This window comes from Cervus canadensis, chromosome 5, assembly GCF_019320065.1.
Source record: "Cervus canadensis isolate Bull #8, Minnesota chromosome 5, ASM1932006v1, whole genome shotgun sequence".
NCBI lineage: Eukaryota > Metazoa > Chordata > Mammalia > Artiodactyla > Cervidae > Cervus > Cervus canadensis.
The window spans coordinates 95771121-95794558 of NC_057390.1; the positions used below are offsets into that span (position 1 = coordinate 95771121).

General features: G+C 55.5%; 1 protein-coding gene across 2 annotated transcripts in view; it reads left to right on the forward strand.

Annotated features, from left to right (window-relative positions):
* Window positions 1–23438, forward strand: part of ASS1 (argininosuccinate synthase 1) — a 51909-nt gene that overhangs the window by 22298 nt on the left and 6173 nt on the right. For both annotated transcript variants that reach the window (XM_043469853.1, XM_043469854.1), the window contains exons 7-12: window positions 1047–1117; window positions 1243–1273; window positions 6306–6396; window positions 9033–9117; window positions 9618–9682; window positions 18417–18548. In XM_043469853.1, the coding sequence (XP_043325788.1) occupies window positions 1047–1117; window positions 1243–1273; window positions 6306–6396; window positions 9033–9117; window positions 9618–9682; window positions 18417–18548 (475 nt within the window). The remainder of the gene's footprint in view (window positions 1–1046; window positions 1118–1242; window positions 1274–6305; window positions 6397–9032; window positions 9118–9617; window positions 9683–18416; window positions 18549–23438) is intronic.

Sequence of the window (23438 nt, forward strand, 5' to 3'; positions counted from 1 at the left end):
CTGCTTTATTTTGAAATTTTAAGGCGGTGATGAAGGAAACAGAAGCTCCCTGGAGGAAGCCTCTAGAATCTTAGTTGTGGGTACGAGCTGAGCCAAGGCAGAGAGCTGTCCGGAAAGATGGGGTACTGCTGGTGGAGGCTGGTGGGACCCACCTGGGCGAAGTGCTGAAAAGGGGGGCCTGGGAGGCAGAGCGGAAGTCTTGCTGATTTATAGGGGCTGGGCCAGGCTGCTTAGCTGTCTTCTGTATCCAATAAACCCGGGAGAAGTGAGCAGGATGGTATACTGTGCTAGATCCAACCAGGGTCAGCCTGGGTGGCAAGGGACAGCTCAGGGAGCAAATATGTCCTCATACAAAAGACCTTCAACATGTCACCCACAGCTTTTCAGGCCCAGGGTTTCCATGGGGTCTCCCCCTAAACAAAGAATTGGATCATTTGGGAAGCAAAGAGTAATCAGATGGGGGATTACTCCTCTTCAGGGCTGCAGGGTGATGTATGTGGTGACCATAGGCAGCAGGGGAGACGTGGGCCCAGAAAGTGCCCGGCCACAACCTGGGAACAAGTGACCTGAACCAGAGGCTCTCGTGGGCGCCTCTTGCTTCCTTGGGTGAGCGTTAAGCACCCCCGAGGGTGCACATGCCTTGGTTGAGATCCACAATGAAAGGTGGGTCCATTCCATCTCCCAGCTCGTAGGATGGGGGTCCGCAGATGGTGCTGGGAGACCCTCAGCACCTGAAGTGTGGACTCAATCTTCTGGAAGAAACCTCCAAAGTTAGCATCCACTCCACAGCATTTCAGACACTGGGTCTTAGAGTCTCTGCTGGGTGTGTTCAGAAATGGGGCCATTACTCCCCAGGCCACCCTGGGGTCGGGAGAAGGAGACTGGGCGGGGAGCGGGTCCAGGGTCTTGTTGGCCTGGGAGCCAGAGTTTGGGAGTGTCTTTGACTTTGAAAGGAAACCGAGGCAAGCAGGCCTGATGCTCGTGGCCTTCAAGCTGCCTCATGCCAACACTGTCTTACCTGTGCTGTCTGAACCTCTTACCTGCAGCAACACGGAATCCCCGTCCCAGTCACCCCCAAGAACCCGTGGAGCATGGACGAGAACCTGATGCACATTAGGTAAGACGTCACCTGCCTGGTCTCACAGAGCCCGGAGGCCTCGGGAGGGCAGACCACCTCTTGTTGGTATGTCCCTCTGCTCCTCCCACACTGACTCCCCCCTCTGTCTTCCTTCTCCCCTGCAGCTACGAGGCTGGAATCCTGGAGAACCCCAAGGTAATCCCCCGTCCCCCCGAGCCGGCTGTCTTTAGGTGGTGGCTGCTCCGTTGCCGACGCGGTCTGGCGTGTTTGTAGCCTAATTTGAAATTTCACGGGGGGCCGGGCATGGGGGCTGGGGCTGAGCCCTGCCTGTGTTCCCCGACCCTCCCCACCGGGCCCCCTGTCGCCTGCCCACTCCACACTGTGTTTTTCAGATCCTCCCCCCTCCCCGGCACTCTTTTTTTTCTTAATTGCTGCCACGATGAATAGGGGAAGGAAATATTTCAGGGAACGGAGAGGGCGATTGTGAGACAATAAAGAAGCAATTAGGCAGATGAGACACTTGTGGGAGGGCCCAGTCTGTGCCCACCAGCTCTCGGGCCGCCTCGGCTGCTGCCACAGGGGGAGGTGGCACAGATCGCAGCCTCAGGACCCATTTGTCTGGGCCTGGGCTCTGCACCCGCCAGCCCGCCCGCCTTGGTCCCAGGTCCCCAGCCTCCCCGGCTGGCTCACGCTGGATCTCAGGGCCATGTTTGAAGTTTAGGTTTTTCTCTCTTTTTTGGGGGGAGGAGGGGTTCCTTTGTGTCTCCCCCTGCCCACCGTGGGAGATGGGGGAGGCAGGATGAAATCTATCCTAAGAAGAAAGAAAAAAAATTCTCTTTGTCCCCCCAGGGACTGTCTCCATTCCCTGGCTGATTTGGGGGTGGGGTGGGCTGCTTGTCTGATGTTAGGGGGAAAGTGTGCTGGGAGGGCGGGCAGGGGCCCTTGTGCAGCTGGGCCAGGGCGGGGGGTTCCGGGGGGCACAGGATCTAGGAAGGCCAGCTGGAAAGGATGGTTTGGGCAAGGGTGGAGTGAGCCTGGTCCTGGGGAGAGCTCCCCACGGGGACTGGGCCCTCTGGGTCGGTGTTGGCAATAACCTAACCTATACCAGGGGCTGTTTCTGCAGCCAAGCCTGGGGTCCGCGTTCTCGGCTCTGAGCCTCCTCGTGTCCTGGGGGAGGAAACTGAGGCCCAGAGAAATGAACCCCCCCCCGCCGCCTCCCGGCAGCCTCTGGCTCCCCGATGGCCCACACACCTCCCCTCCCCACCCGCTCTGCCCTCAGCCCGGCGGTGTCACTCAGCAGAGCCCACACCCTCGTCCCCTGGGGGCTGATGGCCCCACGGGGCCGCTGCCTGCTGGTCACGGGCTTTTCTAGTTCATGCTTGGCTGACCCCACGACACTCAGGCCAGCCACCCCTAATTAGCCAGTCAGTCAGCGCCCAGGGGGCTGGGGAGGCTGAGCGGAGCCCAGCGGCTCCTCTAGCAGCCTGTGATGACTCACCTAGCTGCCGGGGTGCAGGTCCCCGCCCCTCACAGGCCTCCTTTCTAATGAGGGCAATGCATGGACAAGGAGGTGCTAGCCAGTGTATTTTTCAGGATTCTACCCCCTAGTCAAGTGGGAAGGTGAGTGCGTGGTTCCCAGAGACCTGGGTCTGAATCCTGGCTTTGCTTCTATGCTGTGCAACCTTGGGCAAGCTACCCAACCTCTCTGAGCCTCTGGCTTCTTATGTAAACAGCTGGACATCGTAACACCTGCCTCCTGGGGTGTGAAAGCCCTTGGCCTGTCCTGGCACAGGGCCCACGGCCTCAGCCGTGGGACCAGGGGTCCCACTTTCCCTCCTCTGGCCAGCTAAGATTTTTGGGGGAAGGAAGGAGATGAGGTTCTCTCAGGAGTGGATGCTCTGCTCTGCCCTCCCCAGGGGGAGGGGGGAGACCACACTCCCGCTGAGAAGTGCGGGGCCAGGCCGAGGGACCCAGGGGCTGGCCACTCCGGCTCCGCTTTCCCAGGCCACCCTGCTGCAGGTGGGGGCCAGGGCAGCCCCTTGCCACCAGCAGGTCCTAGGGGCCCAGGTGGGTGCTGCCCCCCACAGTGGAGGAACTCTGCACCCTGGACAGCCCTGGCCCCCTCTGGAGGAGCTGGGGAGACCCAGCTCAGGGAACCGCTGCCCCCCTCCCTCCCCAACCCCCGCTCCAAAAAAAGCCTGAGACCTGCCGAGGGGAGGGTTTGAAGGCAGATGGTGGAGCCATTTTCTGCCTCCATGAGGGCTGATTGAAGGGCAATGAGGCAGCTAATGCGAAGAAAGATAGAAATTTACTTGCTTTAACTTCATACGGCCCACAGTGAAAGAGTTCATTCAGTCTCCGGCCCGCCATATCTGATGGATGAATAAACCATTTGCCGCATCGATCATGCCTCTACATCATGGTTTACTTCATGGGCCATTTGCTTCCAATTTCTCCTTCTCAGCCCTGTTTCATGCTTTCTTTCGCCCTCTCCCCATCCCCCCTCCCTCCCCACCAACTCTCTCTCCTTTTTTTTTTTCTTCACTCTCTTCCCTCCCCCAACACCCCCAGCCCCAACCCAAGATGACATTGGAAGTGAGCCCTCCCGCTGGGATGGATAAATAGGTGGTATTGATACTCAGCAACAAACTATTTGTCATTTGAACTGGGCTTTTAGGAAGGCAGAGTAAAAAGAAGGCAGGCGTGAGCCACCACCTCGGAATGCAAAGCAAATGTCACTTTATTTCTATTTAGTTATTTTATTTAATCGGTGCTGTCAGGGTGTCCCGCTTCCCACTGCAGAGAGAGCAGGGATGCCGGACCGCCTGGTCTTCCCACCTCCTCTCTCATCCCGTTCCATTCTCTCTGTGTCCGTGGCTCCGCTTAAGTGCAGCAGGAGAAAGTGACAAGCCCCAGGTCGGAGTCTGAAGGCCCAGTGAGGGTGGAGGTGGGAAGCAGGCGAGTTTGGATGAAGTGGCAGGCGTTTCAACTCTGGCAGGCAACTCGGAGTTCAACCCGGGCTGGACAGTCAGCGAGGAGCCCCAGGGAGATAGGGGAGGAGGTGGGGAGTCCTGTTGGTCACCCAAAGGCCCCACCCAAGCCCTGGCTCACTTCGCCTTTTGGCCGAGGATAGCCCTGGTCCCAGGAAAGGTGGTGGTTGGTTAAGGCCTGGGGAGCCGGGCATGTCTCTGACCATATCCCTTGTGCTGTTTCTCAACAAAGCAGCTGGGAAACGGCATGGAGGGGTGGGAAAAAGCACTGGACAGGGGTCTAGAGTCCTCGGTCTGACTCCCACACCCGTGGGGCGGGGCAGTGTGATGTGGACAAGTGGCTTCTTTGGCCTTGGTTTTTCCACCTGGTCCATGGAGCCATCAGGCTGGAGGTCCTCAAGGAGGCCCCCCGCCCCTCCTTGGGTCTGTCTTGGAGGTCCATTCTGGGTCCCTGTTCCTGCCCCCTAAGGGGAAACAGGGGAAGGGATGGCAGCTGGCCTCGAAGGCGCTTTGAAGGCGCAAGGGCTTTATTCCCGTCCCATCTGAGCCCAGGAGTAAAGCTAGAAGGATTACTGTCCCTGTTTGCCCAGGACTGGGCGGGGGTGGGGAGGGTCTCTGAGCCTGGAACCAGGATGGTTGGTCATCCTGACATAGAGTCAACAAGCAAGGTGACCGCAGGGAGCGACCTCAGGGGTCCTGGCGGCCCCCCTTCTCCTGAGCAGCTCTTCTCCGAGGCAGGTGTCACCAGGAGGCTGTTCCAGCCATCCTGTCACCTGTGGGGCTCTCGTTGGCACCTTCTTGGATGACTTTCATGTCCAGTAAGAAATATAGAAACTATGTATTTAAATCATAAGGCAGTCAAAAGAAAGTGTTAGTTACTCAGTTGTGTCTGGTAGCCTGCCAGGCTCCTCCCTCTGTGGGGTTCTCCAGGCAAGATTACTAGAATGGGTAGCCATTCCCTCCTCTAGAGGATCTTCCCAGTTGAGGGATCAAACCCGGGTCTCCCGCACTGCAGGCAGATTCTTTATTGTCTGAGCCCAAGACAGGGAAGCCCAAGACCATCAAAAGGAGGTATCATTCCCCCTCCCCACCCATTTTACAGATGAGAAAACTGAGGCTCAAAGAGGTGAAGCAACTTGTCCCATGCTCCACAGCCTGACATCTCGACTCCCAGCTTTGGGGTGTTTTCCACCAGTCTGAAATCTATCACATCCCTGTTCAAGGCCTCGTGGGTTTCCTGCCCTGGGCCATGTGGCCTCTGCCACCCCCACACAGCCTACGTCACAGCATCGACAGTCCCCATCCGCCTCTAGTTCTTCTTCCATAGGTGGGGGGACAGTACTTGACCTCACCAACCAGGGCTGCAGAAAACTCAAAGGAAACTGCAGATGCGCAGTGACACGGGAATGCTTGCAGGGTTTTGTCAGCCAGGGGTTGAAGGGACTGCACTTCCTAGGACGTCAGCAGGTGGACAACAGCTGGGCCCCGGGATGCCCACGGGACGGACTTGAGCAGTCAGGCCCAAGAGCCCCCCTGGCCTCATCGTGGCAAGGGTCCAAGCCGCAGCCTGCAGGGGTGGGGGGTGGAGGGAAGGGACCTGGGGATTTCCAGGCAGCCAGCCACCCCTCCACCACAGCATCGAGTCGAGAAAGAGGCCCAATTTCCAACACGCCCAAGAAAAAATATACATAGAGGTTGATGTGTTTTCAAATGGGTTTTTGCTTCGCTCTTCTCTTTTCTCCCTGTGTGTATTAACCTCGGGGACCCCAGGGACGGCTCTCCTCGCCGGAGCACCTGCTGGGGTCAGGCGCAGTCATTAGCTTTGCGGTCAGTGCAGAATAAACCCCAATTCCCGGTGCCGGAGAGAGAGAGAGCGCGCGGGTGTGCCCACGCCCGCTCCCGGGAAGCCCACCTCGCGCCTCACTCCCCCAAAGTCACGCTTTTCCTGCCTGACTGGCTCCTCCTGCTATTCCACCTCCAGCTGTGGGGGCGTCGAAGAAAAAGATGAGATCAAGTTGAGGGGAAAAATTGTCTGATTTCTCGAGCCCTTTGTTTCCCAGGCCCCTGGCAAGTGAGGCTGGCTCCAGGTAGGGGGGCTGGGAGGCCGGCCCGCTGGCTGGACTGGCCAGCAGACCGCAGTGCCAGCAGGACCCTGGCTCTGGAGGGGGCTGCAGGAGACTGACCTGGCCCAGCTCGGCTCGGACACACCATCCTCCAACCTCTTTCTGTCTTGTCAGAACCAAGCGCCTCCAGGCCTCTACACAAAGACCCAGGACCCGGCCAAAGCCCCCAACAGCCCGGACACCCTTGAGATCGAGTTCAAGAAAGGTAGGTGCCCGCCAGGACTCCAAAGGGTGGACTTTTGGGGCCCTGGCTCCCTGCCCCTCCTTGCCTGGGAGCCCCCTGGGTATGAGCTCTCTGCATTCCTCGTGTGTTTCCTGGAAGCCAGGGTTCAGATGGGGGTCTTCAAATGTTCCCAGATACCCCCTCCCCGGATGGCATGATCCGTGGAAGCCTCCAGATTTTGGAGGAAGGCACCCCAGCGGCTTTCCCCTGGTCGGTTGACACCAGGTCTGGAGAGAGCATTCTGGGGAAGTCACTCCACTATCCTGGGCCTCAGTTTCCTCATCTGTAAACTGTGGATAAAAGAGCACCCACTACCTCGTGTTTTCACGGTACAGAGTGAGATCTGGATGGGGTGTGTCTGGTGCAGGAGTGGTCACCAAGGCGGTGCTCACCCAGTAGGAGAGCCAACCTTGGGGGCCCCTCTGACCCCACAGCTGCTCCTAAATTAGCTGCCTGGTGCATCTCCCTAACTCCTCACCCTGGGCTCAAAGCTGCTGCCACACTTGCTTGTGTTCTGATTTCCTCTTCATCTTCTCTGCAACCAACATGACGCATTTGCTGGTCTGGCCCGAGTGCCCAGCCTTGAGCCTGGCATCAGGCCCCTTACCCCCACCTTGCCTTGGAAGACAGAGGGGAAGGCAAGACATGCTGGGTAATGGAAGGAGCAGGACCCGCTTCAGGGCGAGGGCTCAGGATGTCCAAGGAAAGAACTTTTCCAGGAGGCTGCAGAAGTCGGAGAGACTTCCAGGAGGAGGTGGCGCTGGGCAGGAGCTGGAGGAGCCAAGAAGGGGGCGTGAAGGCATCCCAACTCCAGGCAGGGAGGCTGGTCCTTCCAGCTACAGGCAGGGAAGGAGACAGAGAAGAGGGACTCGGAGACAGATCCCAGCTCCCCGCTGCTAGTGTGACCTTAGGTCTCGGGCTCATTCCATTCGCCTATAAAAAGGGCCACAGAAATGATGCTCCTAGGTGCTGAGCATGGTGGTGCTCTAATCATCGGCCTCCTCCTGGTCTTTCTCAAGAGGCTGGCTGCGCCAGTGGGCGTTTTCATGGCTTTGATCCCACCTCTGCCATCAGTTCAGACACTTGAGTGTCATGCCCCCTGGGGACCAAAAGGCCCTTAAAGTCTAAGCCCCTTAAGGACAGCTGGAGCACTGAGTCCATCTTATGCCCACCCTCTGTGACCCAGGCCACACCCCACCCCCCTCCCCCCGCAGATCCCCTGGAGCAGGGGAGAGTGGTGAGGCTGGGAGGTGAGCCGGAGGCCGCAGAGGGTCCTGCATGCTGGACATCAGCTCTGGCCCCCTTTTCCTCCAGGAACAGATAGGCCAGCCCCGAGGGCTGAGCCTGAGAAGAAACATGATCCATTTTAATGATTTGGGGACTGTCTAGGAAAAAAAAAAAGTAGACGGAGGAACCCTCCCCGACGACTCCCCATTCACTCTCTAGTTAATTTATTTGAAGTTTTAATCTAATTATTAACTATTTTAAAGGCTAAGAGGCTTTCTCTGGCGGCGGCAGCAACAATGTCTGCTCGTCTCTGGGGGCAGGCCTCATCCAAGGCCCCGCAAGGACGACAATAGGACCCGGAGGGAGAGAAAGAGAGAGGGGAGAGGCGGGGGGGTGGGGGGGCGGTGGGCAGAGGGGCTTAAGGTTCATTATTGGGCAGACTTACATTTAATAGCAATTTACAACCAAGTTATAAAACCCCTGGAAATGGGGGTTAAGAATGGCCAGGCTGACAGCCCCTGAGCGAAGCCCCTCCAAGCGGCGCCCGGCTAATAAAGACTCGAAAGCCGCTATTGAGGCCTGATTGGCATCCGATCGCTGGCTCCATGGTAATGAGCTGGGCAGATGGGTGGGAGATTAGCCGCCAACTTTGAACAGCTTTTCTTTGTCACTGTTACAGCTCTCTTGTTAGGCCGCTAATACATTTATTGCTCATTTCACACCGCTCGAGAAAGTGCCCCTTGCTATTCAAAGTCAACCCCAAACCCACCCACTGCCCCCCCCCTCCCGCCACCCCCCTTGACTTCCCTCCCGAGCGGTCACCTTCCTCCTGCCGCCCCAGACCCAACTTCTTGGAATTCACGGGCGCCTCCAACACCTCGCCGGCTGGAACAGGCATCTTCTTGCCCCGATCTGGGGTGCAGGGTCGGGGCATGGGGGTCCTCCTGACAGACGTGGCAGGGGCCGTGTGTGTGTGTGTGTGTGTGTGTGTGTGTGTGTGTGAGTTCAGCCGCACCTCGGCCAGGCGGGCCCCCCGGTAACTGGTGGGACAGAAGGTCCTCCCTCATAAGACAATGGCGGAGCGTGAAATTCAATTAGTTCAGGGCCTGGTTCCAATTTCACAGCCCCTAAATGCAAAAGGGGCAGAGAGAATGGGAAGGGTGGGGGAGAGCGTTTTTATTGCATTTTTCCTTTCATTCTGGGGGGCTTTCTCGCCCCTTCTCTCTCCCCAGCAGGCCTCAACCTGCACTGGGCTTCTCAAGGAGTCATTTGGAGTCCATATCTGTCACATCCATTTAAGGCGTTGCGGGCGGAGAGGGAGGGCGGGATGGCAGCCAGACTCCTCCGCTGAGCTCCGACCATGGGCCCCCTGCCCTCTCCTCCCGCCCTAGGGGTCCCCGTGAAGGTGACCAACGTCGGGGATGGCACCACCCACAGCACGGCCTTGGAGCTTTTCTTGTACCTGAATGAAGTCGCGTGAGTGCTTCCTGGGAACCACAGGCCAGCCTGCCCGGACTGCTGAGGCTGATGGCCCCGGCCCAAGCTTTAGAGGCCGAAGAGGACAGGCCCGTGTCCTGCAGTCAGCCCTGGCACCAGCCCCATAGGCGTAGGGCCCTTTGGTTCTGTACGAGAGTCCCGGTGGCCCTGGGCCTTAGACGGGAACAACCCCACAGCATCTTCTGCCCCTGGGGATGGTTCAGTCAAGCCTCCCCAGGTCTCAGCTGGGTGTGAGGCCAGGCTAGAAGGACAGCTGAGCAGTGGAGAGGGCTGGGTACCACGCCAGGCCCAGGTGGAGGTAACGGAAGTTCACACACTGAACTCACTGTGTGTCCCAGGCAATCCCTTCCCTCCTTGGGCCTCAGTTGCCCCACCTGTACAATGGGTGTTTGGACAAGTTCACTGCTCAGATGTCCTCTGAGTCTTGAATCCTGATGCCCTGCACGTGGCCCCCAGTGACCAGATGGTTCTTCCCACAGTGGCAAACACGGCGTGGGCCGCATTGACATCGTGGAAAACCGCTTCATTGGGATGAAGTCCCGGGGTAAGTCTGCTCGCCACCCTTGGGGGCATGGCTCGGCTCCCAGAGGCCCCTGACACACACACACCCCCCCCCACCCCCATCATGTTCCAGCATTGCTACTCCCAGGCTGACTTCGGGCAAGTCCTTTCACCCTGCCAGACAGTTTCCCTTCTGTGAAGTAGAGATGAGGGACCCTTGACCACTGCCTTCTGATGGCATCAGAAGAAGAGCTGTCCCTGGAGCAGGGAGAGGCACAGAGGAGAAAGGAGGCGGGCCCAGGGCCCGGAGGTCAGGCACTCCAATGCCCCGGGCGGCAGGTCAGCCAGGCTTAGAGGCAGACCACATAGGGCCGATTTCGTGGTCATTAAGGTGACATTGAGGAGGCCAGCAGGCCTGGCAGGGTGGGAATCTCTCCAGGAGTGGGCGCTATGAGCTAGCCAGAGCCCGAGGGCCTGTCTCATGACATGGTCGTTGTCCAGTCGCTCAGTCGTGTCTGACTCTGCAACCCCATGGACTGCAGCACACCAGGTTTATCTGTCCTTCACCATCTCCCAGAGCGTGCTCAAACTCATGTCCATTGAGTTGATCATGCCATCCAACCATCTCATCCTCTGTCGCCGCCTTCTTCTCCTGCCTCCAATCTTTCCCAGCTTCAGGGTCTTTTCCAATGGGTAGACTCTTCACATCAGGTGGCCAAAGAACTAGAGTTTCAGCTTCAGCATCAGTCCTTCCAATGTATATTCGGAGTTGATTTTCTTTAGGGCTGGACTTTTTGCATGATGCTGGGGTGGGGCTCTGCCTTGGTGCTGAGTGGCTGCCCAGCCCATATCCACCTCTGGCTGGGCCTGGAAGGAGGTGAGGCTGGTCCCCAAGCAGACGCAGAGCCCGTGGTTCCCTCTCGGTCCCTCACCGGGTCGTCTCGACTGTACCCAACCCCCATCCCATTCGAGATCTCATGTCCCCCGTGATGAAGCAATGCTGTGTGCTTCTGACTTCCACGAGGGAGGGGCAAGCCAGCCGTTAGGAATACCGGTGGTGGGATTAAGGTCCTTGTGTGAGCAGGTGTTCAGCTCGCTTTGCTAAGGTCAAGTTAAAAAGATGAAACAACCAAAGAAAACCAGGCCAAGGTCATGGCCCTTTGTGTCTCGGGATGTTTTCACTAAGACTCTAAAATCCAAAGAGAACTGACGGCAGATTTCAGGTTAGGGCGCTGGTCCTCGAGGCAGGATGCCAGGGCTCCCACGCGGAGTTCAGGTTCACTGCTCCTGCCTGATGACCTTGGACTTGGTAGCTCAGTTTCCCCAGGTGCAATGTGGCAGGCGTTGGGACAGGAGTTGGATCATTCTGGCTCTGACCTGTTTGAATTTATCTCAAAATGGGAAGAAGGAAGGAAAGTGGCTTTGCCTCGTGTGTGTTTTTTTTCCTCCTCGACAAGACTATTACTGTGAAAAACAACCTAATTGAAAGTCTCGAGAAGACCTTGTGGAGAACAATATTACTAATTAGCTGCTCCCTTGTACCCTCACTTACCTTTGTGTCTTACCTATATTAACATCTGATTAAATGTCCCTTTGTCTCACTTTGCCCTTGGGAGGCAGCACAATGCAGATTATCTGAGGCAGACCCCAGAGGGACCTCAGTGAGCCAGAGCCTAGCACCCTCGCTTTACAGGCAGGGAAACCAAGGCTCCAAATCACAGGCACGTTGGTGGTAGGATCAGGACTAATGTTGAGTCCCAGAGAGGCATGAGCTGGAGGGCTGAAAGCTTGAACTCTGCAGTGGGGCAGATCCGGGTTCCAGCCCATGTATATGAGTAGGAACTGGCCCAGTGGAAGAGCTTCTTAAATGCAGCAGTCCCACAGGGATGCTGAAAGGGCAAAGGCAGCCTTTGCCCTCTGGGAACTGTCCAATCTGCACCATGATCATGTCCCATCTCTGTCCAAGGCAGGCATCACTGGCTGTGGGTTGCAGATCAACAGTGCCGACAATGGATAGATAGCCTGAGATCACTCTGTGAAATGGCCCCCAAGTGGACTGGACTATTCTGGGAAGACGTCCTGAAAGAGGTGGCAGGAAAATAGACTTCATGGTAGAAGATGGTGGAATAGAATGGAGTGGGAGCCTTCCACTATGAGCGGTAGGAGCAGCCTAAGTGGCCAGTGGGTGATGGGTTAGGTGTGAGGCTGGCCGGCCTCCTGGATACCTGGCAGAGGCGCATTGAAGGGCTGGTGTCAGGGGCCAGGCTTGGGTACCAGACTTGACTGCCTGCCTTGGCTCCATGACTCTTCGGAAAGCAACGTAGCCTCTTCAGAGAGGCTTCATCCGTGAAATGGGTTGCTGTGCGGATCGAACACCTCTGTGTTGACCTATAGTGGGTGCCATGCCTGGAGGTAGGCTTCCTACCTGTTCCCCAGAACTGGGGGTGTCATCACCTTTGAAGACTGGAGCCATGAGGTTGGCACTCAGTTCCAACTGCCTTGGCTTCTTACCGTCCACCTGAGGAAGATTCCTGGGGCAGAGCCCTCACGCTGCCCAGGTACTGCGTGTGAACCTCTGGGGGGCTTTCCCTAAAAGCATAGGATTTAGCCTGAGAGTTGCTTGCTGTGTGTCCTCAGGCAAATCGCTTTCTGTCTCTGCAACTCCCACCAGCAAAGGTGGGCACACTAGGGTATCTCACCTACTCTCTCGGCAAGCTATACCTTGCCTATTTTCTGACTTGGGGAGTGAGAAAAGAAAGTAGCTTCATAATTTTAGGGGAAGGTCTTCTTTTTTATTTCTCCACTCCCAATAAGTCACTGTGAGAAAGAAAGAGGGGCAATAAAGGAAGACGTCGTGGATTCGTCCACAAGATTTTTATTAGGTCTACGGTCAGGGGAAAAGCTGTTAATTGTCAATTATATGGAGGGCAGAGCAGGAGGGTGCTATTGTTTGAACGTTGGTGTACAAGGGGGAAATGTCATTTGTATTGATTTTACAAAGCTTAGAGTTGAAATTGGTTAAGGGCTATTTTTTTTTTTTTGCCGGGGTGGGGGGGTGGCGGGTGGGTAGGAAGCTGGCAGTGCTAATGTCCCGGGTCTGGGGTGGCCAGGTCTGTGGCACTTGGGGCCATGGGGTCAGTGGGCCAGGGGCTGGGGAAGCCGCAGATGGAGTAGCTTTCGCTGTATTGTGGCTGTTCACATCGTCATTATCACATTATCTTTTTAACTCTGGAGGGGGGCTAATTAAGTGAAGTAAATGAAATCAGTGGGGAGGAGAAGGGGGGCGAGGCAGGCAGGAGGGAAGCCGAGAAGGAGCTGGCGCTGGTCCTTCCCTCACCCTCTCCCCGGCTGGTTCCTCTCCCCACAGCCCTGCCCCACGGGTCTCACCTCTGCCGCTTCCCTCTGTGACTCCCTCCGCCCTCTCCTCTTCACCTGCCTTCTGTTCTCCCCTCCACTCCTCCCTTCCATGCTCTTCCATCTTCCTCCCTCCTTCCCATCACTCTCCCATCCTTCCCATCTCTCTCACATCCTCCCCTCCTCTCTCACTTTCTCCTTACACCATCACTTTCTGGCGAAGAAAGTCTTAAGAGTTGTCTCCCGCCTCTCCAGACCTCCCAGAGTCTCTGCTCAGATGGAACATTCCAGATTGGAGGGAGACCTGTGAGGCAAAGGTGTTCGCATTCCCAGAAGCCCAGAGTAGCCAGCGTCAGAGGCCCACCCTGATTCCCAGGGTGGGGCCCGTGGAGCACTGGGAGCATAGAGGAAGGCTAGCAACCCACCAGGACTTGCCTCCCCATCACCATGGCAACTCCTCTCTCCTTGGCCATGGGACCTAAACGGGGAGCTCTTGGGCTCCAGCCCAGCTTGCCTCTCCCGGCCTTTCTGAATCCCTTCCTCTGGACACTGCTTACCCAAAGGACCAGAGGCGGTGGTCCAGGTGCCTTAACCTCCACATCTGCACCCCCACCCCCCGGCCGAGTTGGCCGATCCCACTCAATTCTGCCAAATTGCTCAATTTCTGGGCTAACCTGGCAGCCTTGGGAAAACGGATGAGAAAAATTTAAGCGGCCGCAGCTGCTTTGGTTCCCACCTCTTCCTCCTCGGTCCACTCTCCCCCCACCCCGGCCGCCCCCCAGCTCCTCGCCTTTCTCCCCCACTCGCTCCCCGGCAGTAATTATGGTGTGATTGAAGCCGCTCCGCAGAGAACCGCTGACACCTCTGTCTTTTTCCTGTAAACACGGGGAGATGAAAATAGACACTTGAATCCGCTGTGCGTGTCACTCGGAAGATGTCTGTTGTCTCTTCCCCAGCGACACCGAGACTCAGCTGTCATTTCCTCCTTCTTTTTGCGCAGTGGTTTGTATGCCGACTGTCAAAAGCCCCAAATCCATAGTCTTTAAGCATCAGGATTCTGTCACTGGGTTTTTTTTTAAGTGATTTTTTTTTTTTCCAGAAGAAATACACAGAAATCATCTGTACCCCCATCCCTGTGGAGAGGAGAGGGAAAGCTTTAATACACACACACACACACACACACACACACACACGACAGCAAGCAACCTGAAAACAAGCTTTTTGATCAGTCACAATTAACTTTAACACCTTCTAAGGCAAGGAACGGGAATATTAATCATGCTGGTGTGCTTCACGGCCGAGGATTCTCTTCTTGCCTACGACTCCCCGCAGCGCCCTTGGAGGGCTGATGGTCCTGTGGCTGATTCTGAGGGCTCCGGAATGGGGGACTGTCCACCAGACACTCTCTGCTCTGTTCCTGGGGACAGCGATGATGGGGCAGTTTGGGGGTGGTGGTGAGGGACAGGGGCTTCTCGGGTGACTCAGTGGCAAAGAACTTGCCTGCCAATGAAGGAGATGCGGGTTCAATCCCTGGGCTGGGAAGACCCCCCTGGAGAAGGAAATGGCAACCCACTCCAGTATTCTTGCCTGGAGAATCCCATGGACAGAGGAGCCTGGCGGGCTACAGTCCACAGCATCACAAAGAGTCGGACACGAATGAGCGACTAAATAACAACAACGGGGGTGGAGGGCTAGGACAAGTCACAGCTCTTCCTTGATGGAAAGCATGGATGTCCTCTCACTCTGCCAGCGACTGGTCCTGTTTCGTCTCTGGACTGTGGGGAGGTGATGCTAGGGAGCTGGCTACAGTGTTCCAGAAACGAAACCACATAGGCACCGGGGACATTGTCTGGGTGCTCACCTTCAGGCGGGTCTCAGTGGGACTCAGTCAAAAAAGCAGTCGACACTTGCCACCGTCTCCTTTTCCAGGCAGGTTTGAAAGTTTCCGGGTTTTTCCAAAATGTGGCAAAAGTAATAATTAGGAAGAATTAGAAGGCCCGTTTCTAGTCCAGTAAATACTGAGTTCCTAGTATGTAGTGCTGAGTCCTCACTCGTGTCTGACTCTTTGGGACGCCACGGACTATAGCCCACCAGGCTCCTCTGGCCATGGGATTTCCCAGGCAACGATGCTGGCGTGGGTTGCCATTTCCTCCTCCAGGGGATCAGCCCTACCCAGGGACCGAACCTGTATCTCTTAGGTCTCCTGCATTGTCAAGCAGATTCTTTACCCCTGAGACACCTGGGAAGCCCCGTATATAGTAAATATATATTGAGTTGCTAGAATGAGAAGACAAATAAGGCTTTGCTATTGTCTTGCTCTTGGTGGCTTTTGGTGATAAAGTTTCTAGAATAATTGAAAGCTTGCCCCTTTTACCTTGTGGTTATTTCTGTCATTTTATTTTTGGAGGCAGATGTTTCCAAAAGCTCTGAACACCTCTAGCATTGTAAACAGACTGCTGTAAACATCAGGCCTTTCTCAGTGGCCTGGGGTCATTGGAAGCTACCCTACTGTCCCCGAATCAGTGGACATGAGTTTGAGCAAACTCCGGGCGATGGTGAAGGACAGGGAAGCCTGGCGTGCTGCAGTCTATGGGGTTGCCAAGACACGACTGAGCGACTGAACAACTGTCCCCAGAAGGAGCCAGCCCCAAAGCCTGTGCTGAGTTCTTGTCTGTGTTTCACGGGTTTTCTGTGTCCCTGTGCCCCGTCTCACGCTGTCATTTTCTCAGCCACCCATCTGCCTCCCACGCTGTCAGCCCTACTAAGCTCCTACGGGCTTGTGTCTCTGAGGCAGTTTGCGGACCTGGATGGCAGAGCTGGTTTGAACAGTGTTTATGAGAGTCATGATGAGGGGTGTTGGGGGCCCGAGGCACTCCCCAGGGAGTTGAGGGCTTGGGCCTGCTGCGGGAACTGGGGGATGGTGGTGTTTTCCTATCGGGGAGGCATTTACCCCCACAACTGAGTCAGGACAGCAGAAGTGGCCCAAGAACTGCGGCCACATGAGTGAAACAGGACCGGCGTGTCCTAGCAGTGCCTTGCCTTTCTGACTTGCATGTCCCCAAACCCCCGGATGCAGGGGGTTTGCAGATAAGAGACTTGCTTCCCCATAGAGAGGCTCTTTTCCACTCTGGAGCACCTCAGAGTCTTAGGAACACTCTTCCTTGGCCACAGCACCTCAGACTTGGGTGTCCCCTTCATGCTTGGTGAGCACTGGATCACTTTGCAAAAGGCCTAAGAGGCAACCAAGAGCAGAGATGGAAAATTCAGAGGCAGATCTCAGGCTCCCCATCTGTGAACTGGGTGTGCTAGGCCAAATCAGGATTTTTAAGGACTGCTTGTGGAGTCCAGGGTTTGCAGGGGGACCTCTGCTCCCCACAGCTAGACCTCATCTTTGTATATGTTGAGCTTCCGCCTGAGGCTGTTTGAATGCTGGGTTTGCAGCTGAGTTAGGAAAATACAGGCCATCCTTAAGGATCCTGACATTTCTGTGGATTCCCAGACTTAAAGATTAAAGACTAGAGAAGTTCTCAGAGGAGAAAATTTCTGGCTACTTATATCAGACACAACCTTGTTCATGTCCCCTATGGACTTCAGAGTTTAAACAATCTCCTTTTTGGTTTGGGTTTTGTTTTTTGTTTTTTTTTTTTAAGCATTTTTAAATTGTGGTAAAATACAAAGCGTTGGAAAAAATCCTGATGCTGGGAAAGACTGAAGGCAAAAGAAGGGGGGCGCAGAGGTTGAGATGGTTAGATAGCATCACTGACTCAATGAACATGAATTTGAGCAAACTCCAAGAGATGTCCAAGAGACTTCCAAGGGAAGTCCGGTGTGCTGCAGTCCATGGTTTCGCAAAGAATTGGATATGACTTAGCAACTGAACAACAACAAATGCAAAACATAAAGCTTGTCATTTAAACTGTTTTGAGTGTACTGTTTAGTGGCATTAAATACAACATTCACGTTGTGTAAGCACTAGCCTGCATCTCCAGAACTCTTTCATCTTTCTAAAGCAAAGCTCCATTAAACACCAACTCCCCTCTCCTCCTCCCTAGCCCCTGGTACCCAGCATTCTACTTGGTTTCTATGAACTGGACTCCTTTAGGAACCTCGCGTAAGCAAGATGACACAGAATTTGTCTCTTGGTGATTTATCTCTGGTTGATTTCACTGCGCATCCTGTCCTCGCATGTATCAGGACTTCCTTTTAAGGCTGAATATTTCACTATGGAAATATCTCTTTCTGTTTATCCATCCATCTGTTGTTGGGCATTTTGATTGCTTCCACCTTTTGGCTCTTATGCAGAATGCTGCCATGAACTTGGGTGTATGAATCCCTTCTGCAGAAAGATAACCACGTAAATTTTGAGGAAAACCAAAAATCTGCCCCTTTAACACCATAACATTATTTGGTGGGAAGAAAGGGACTTTTGGGGGTGGGGTTCATGGGGGAGGGTTATGAGCGTCCCATCAGGACAGCAGACACAAGGCAGGTTTATCCAAGGTGCTCACCCAAACTTGACTCATGGGGCTATACTGCCAGGATTGCCTGGGCCAATCCTGCCTCTTGGTGCCTGAGTGTCCCCAAACCTAGGATGGCACGCACTCATCAGATCTCCCTCCCAGGGCCACACTCAGCCCAGGGCCAGGTGCCCCCTTGTCACTTGGAGACAGCGTGGTCCAAGCAGGTTGTTTAGCAAATGGAAGATTTGGGCCAGAGATGATGGGGAGGGCACTGATCAAGACCATCTCCCCATGACCTTCTGGGTCTGGCCTCATCACCTGCTGGTCCACAGGGCAGCAGACAGCACCACTCAGGGACTTGGGGGCCCAGATCCACTTCAGCTATGTCCCTCCCCATCCTGGGCTCAGCTTCCCCATCAGTACAGTGGGGTCAGCCCTAAGTTGACCAAGGTGGTGAGGATTTCTCTGCAGAGACAAGGCTGCAGGGGAGCCGCCAGCCAAAACTGGCATGTGTGTGCACACGTGTCCACGCGTGTGCATGTGTGTGAACAGCCGTTCCCTCCCCTGGCTCCCTGGGGGAAGGCAGGAAGGGACGTTCAGGGCCCTGGGCTCCAGCAGAATCGGTTTAATTACAGGTTTTCAGCTGCGGGCCGGTGGGCATGAGTTGGGGAGGAGGGGGGAGCGGCTCTGAAACCCTGTCATTTTCCAGCGTCTGAGGGCCTCTGCAAAGGGGGGCATCTAGACATTTTCTCCGCAAGCCGCAGAGTGGACTGTCGTGGCCCCAGCGTGAACATAATGGCAGATGCATTTTGCAGCAAGCTGGGAGTGAATGGGTCCGACCGGCTTGTCTCCTGTCAGACGAGTCATTATTATTATTTTTTTTTTGTCATTGGCTGACAGTTTGGGTTTCATGCGTTTCTCTCTTTTTTTTCTTCTCTTCCCCCTGCCTGGAAAAATGGCTAGGTATCTACGAGACCCCAGCGGGGACGATCCTTTACCACGCTCATTTAGACATCGAGGCCTTCACCATGGACCGGGAAGTACGCAAAATCAAGCAAGGCCTGGGCTTGAAATTCGCCGAGCTGGTCTACACGGGTGCGTAGACACTGCAGCTGGCTCCCTCCCCTCCCTGACCCAGGGGCACCCTCCTCCCCCGGTCCCAACTCACCCACTGCCACCTGCGTGAGAGCCTGGAAGCTGCAGGTTGAAGGGGCTGGAGAGAAGGCTGGGGACACGGAGCGCGGAGGGGACGGTGGGACCTGCCGTGTTCACGCAGTCTTGAGGGAAGCGCGCCAGTTCCCCGGGGTGTCCTGCTGCTCTGCTGCCTGCAACCCATGGGACCGCAGGAGGGGCCGGGGCAGCATCCTGCCAAGTTTCATCCAGCATGTGCCGGGTACCTGGCACCGTGTGGGGACACGAACCATCCCTGGGGGCCTCCCTCCCCCAAGTTCCTAAGAGAGCTGCGGCCAGAAACTGAGGCTCCAGGCAAACGGAGCTTATAGAGAATTACCCAACTGGAAGTGGCCAAGCTGGGCTGGACCTCAGGTCAGCCTGTCTCCAGGCAGAACCCAGAGCCACTCTATGAACTGCCTCAAGCAAGAGAAAGCCTACCTTGGCCAAGAACAGGGCCTGAGCACTACATGGGCCAGATCCCAAGCCACCAGGTCCTGTGAAAGTACCCATCTCACAGGTGAGGAGACTGAGTTTCCATGCCTCACGTGCCATCTGATTAGGCCTCCTGACTCCAGATCCATCCCAGCCATTATGCTAGGAGTGATGAAATCCAACCTGTTGCCTGTTTTTGTTCAGCCCATGAGCTAAGACTAGTTTTTACATTTTTCAATGGTTGGAGAAATTTTTTTTAAGTAATAGCTATTTCATGTAATAGTAAAATCATAGAAAATTCAAATTTAAGCATCCATAAATAGTTTTTTGGAGAAGGAAATGGCCCACCAATTCCAATATTCTTGCCTTGAAAATCCCATGGACAGAAAAGCCTGGCAGGCTACGATCTGTGGGATCACAAAAGAGTCAGACATGACTTCGCAACTAAACAACAACAGTTTTTTTGGCTCCACCTTGCTCATTTGTGTCCATGTTGTTGTCTGTGGCCACTTTGGCACTGCTCTGGCATAGCTGAGTAATAACTAGAGGAGCTACATGGCCTGTAGAGCCTAAAATATTTACTATCTGGCCCTTCCCAGAAAGGATTGACCCTATTCTATAACATTCACATCTCCCTAATTTGAGAAATCACATCATAACAGCCCCTCTCAGCTGTCGGGAGGATGACCTGCTGTTCTCTGGGAGCCTGGATGTCAGAGGGACCCCAGGAAAGTTAATATTCATAGTAACTGCGTGGTGTATAAGTTTCACCTCTTCCACTGGTCCCCTACCTGGAGGTTTTGCTTCCTCTGAAACCTTGGAATAGCTGTAACTCATCTCGAGGTTTCAGGGCGATGTGGTAGTTATTGGCTGGCATTATTTTTCCCTCCCATTGTTCCCAGCAGCTTTGAAACCCCAGGGCCCCCTTCTTCCCAGGTACAGACAGGTGTTTAAATACCATTGTCTCCTGCGGACTCTCGTGCTCAGTGGGGTTTCCACACTGAAAGGTGGATTTGGGTTACAAAGCGGGAGAATCATTAAGCCATGGTAGGCTATGATGGGGGACAGCACCTGGCCGAGGCTGCTCCTGGGGCATCTGTGGAGGCCTAGCGGGGACCAGGCTGCCAGGCTCCCCATGCTAGATCGGCTGCTGCCTCTTGCTGCCCGGCCCTGAGCCGGGTATTACCTAATCTTAGCTGCACAGAGGTGAGATGAAGATGCTTGTCCAAGGTTTCAGAGCTGCTGAGCCGTGGCTTGGAGCCCAGGACAAGCTGGCTTCAGAGGCCAAGTTCTTGGGCACTTCAGTAGATACTGGGGGATGGGAAGGTGGGCTAAAGCCATTTGCGAGGGGTGATCGAGGGGCACTGGCCTGTACAGGCCCACCCTGAGTGTCTGGGGCACAGGTTGGCCCCCAGCTGAGGGGCTGGTGTCTCTCCCCTGGGCTGCCTGTGTTGAGTCCTTGCTGTCACCCTCTGAGCCCCCTAAATCCCCAAAGGTTACAGTGATTAGGTTTCAAAGGAAATGAAACCTCAGAGTGGAGGCCCCTCCCAGGTAGTTGTTCAGCCAGGTGCCTCTGATGTCCAGGCCCCCATAGATGTCAAGGTCAGCCTCTGATAGCAGCCTGTTCCCTCAACAGCTCCAAGGGGCTGTGTGATAGGATTTCTCATGTTAGGGATGCATAAATGTTAGAGTGGGGTTTAGTTTCAGCATGTTCCTTAAGCCCCTGTGCCTCAGTTTCTTCATCTGAAGAGTGGAGATAAGGCTGCCTGTCTTACAGTGAGGACTCAATACATAGATATGGGCTTCCCAGGTAGCACGAGTGATAAAGAACCCGCCTGCCGATGCCAAAGATACAAGAGACACAGGTTTGATCCCTGGGTTGGGAAGATCCCCTAGAGAAGGAAATGGCAACCCACTCCAATATTCTTGCCTGGAGAATCCCATGGACAGGGAAACCTGGTGGACTACAGTCCATAGGGTTGCAAAGAGTCGGACACGACTGAAGTGACTTAGCACATATGCATTACATAGATATTTGCAAAGCCTCTAGAAGAGTGCCTGACCTGGTCTCCGAGTGTGAACACAGGAGAACAGGGCTTTGCCTCTGGCTGGGTAGGTCTGGGTGGATCTTGAGTAGGTCTGTCTCCTCCCTCAGCCTCAGTTTCCCCTCCTGTAAGACAAAGGGCACTGGGCCAGATCCCTTCTTGTTCTGTCTAGCTCTCCCTGCAGATCTATCATTCCTTGGCTTCCTCAGAGCCGCTTGTGGTCTCGGGGCCTGGGAAGACTGAGGCCCAAGAAAGCCCTTCTGTCTCGGGCCCACTCCCGGCTGCCCTGGCTTCTGTGCCCACTGTCTCTCCCTCCTCTCATGCCATTCTCGAATTTCCTAATGTGCCTGTGTGAGGTCTGCACAGACACCCTCCCTCAAGGAGCAGACATGGGTGTCACCCCGCAGGGTCATCCTGGCAGGACCCCAGCTTCAGGGCCCCTCTCATTTAGGGGGTGTAGCTCACCTCTCCCCTCACCTCAGTTTCTTCAACAGTAAAATGGGTACAATACATAGAGGGTTGTCATCCTAATTAATACAGAGTTTGGCTCAGCCCCACCCACCATGCACCCCCAGCCTGGGACACTCAGGGTCTCCCCAGGGCAGTGCTCAGGGCTCACTGTCCCCCCACCCCGGGTTGGTTCTGCTAGGAAAAGAAACCTGAGCGCAAGGCCCCTGTGGAGGCAGCAGGGGAGACAAAAAGCCCAGGAGCTCCTACTAGGTTATGAAAGCTCCTACTGGGAGTAAAAGCTCCTACTGGGAGATAAAAGCTCCTACTGGAAGATAAAAGCCCAGGAGCTCCTACTGGGTTCTCTGCCCGCTTCTCTGGCTACATCGCCACCTCTCTTCCAACCTGTGAACCTAAGGGGCTAATTACCCTGACTTAAAAAGATGGCCAAGCCCCTGGGGCACGGGGTGGGGAGGGGTGTGTGGCCCTCAGAGTCCCCCACCACGGGAGTCCGGGCTAGAGGCAGGAGCACTCCGGATCTCACTGTGTGCACTGGAAAGGTTCTCTCCCTCTCGGGGTGTCTGTCGCCCTGGATACAGTGAGGACCGGCAGAGGCCACATTTAGATCTCAAAAGCAGAAGTGCTCGCTGAGTCCACACAGCCCCTGGGGCGTGGTTAGTAGCGCCTGACTGTGCAAAGGAGCAAACTGAGGCACAGGGACCACGTGGGCTGTCAAGGTGGAGCGGAGGTGGGCATCGGAGAGCAGGGACCTGACTCCTTCTCTCCCTGCCCGGCCCTCCCCAACGTCTGCGAGCCCCCGGGCCCATCACAGGGAGGGCCTGCTCCCCATTCCCACGGAGAGCCTCCGCAGGTGCCCCCGGAGGCCTGAGTCTCCAACAATAGCCACAGACCTAGGGCTGACCTGACCCTTTATCAGGGCAGGAGATCGCACACCATCTGGCCCCACAGCTGCCCAGGTGGGCTCACCTTTCCAGCTCCGTTTCAGAGAAATCCTACCCCTCGCCCTGTCCCTCCCCCAACCCCGATCATGGCCCCCCTGCCCTCGGCAGAGACGGGACTGAACACACAGCCCTCCCTGGCCTGAGGGGTTCGGGGCAGGAGGGGTGGGGTGCAATGCATTTCTCAGGCACTTCAGGGGTGTTTTAGATGCAGGCGGCAAAGCTGCAAGACAGTCATACAAGGCAGAGTTGTTAGAGCTCCGGCCCACTGAGGTCAGGCCCCCACCGCTACAGCCTCTGTGATCGGGGAAAAGTCTCAGATTCCCTGAGCCTAACTTCCTCGCACAGAAAAGAGAGAGGCTAAGAGAAATTTTTGTCCCAGGACTCTTTGGGAGGATTCAAAGAGCTAGTCCAAGAACTTCCTTAGTGGTCCAGTGGTTAAGACTCCAAGCTTCCAGTGCAGGGGGCATGGGTAAGGGGTCTGCCCATTCTGAGGGGTGGGGCTCTGCCTGGCTCTTGGCCCAGTGTTCACAGCAGTCCCGAGCCCACAGCCTCTACACAAAGTAAGCCTGCTAGTCCTGGGGGTGCAGGAAGGTAGGGTCACTCCCGCTTAGCAGATGGGGGAGCAGGCACAGAGAGGTGAAGGCCCCACACGCCTGGTCTTGCTGACCACAAACCCACCACCCAGCTGGGCACCCCCATCACTTGGTGACATATATCTGAGTCCTACTTGAGGTCTGCTGCCCTGATACGACTGAGCCCCCTGTGGGCAAAAGATGGGGGCCCCTTCACCACTGTCTCCCCAGTACCTGACCTGTGGAGCCCCCTGAATATCTGTGGCATGAAGCAGTAGGTTAGATTCCCCTCCTCCTGACCCTTAAGAGGTGACTGCATCCTAGCAGGGATGGGGGGAGAACCCTACAAGGTCA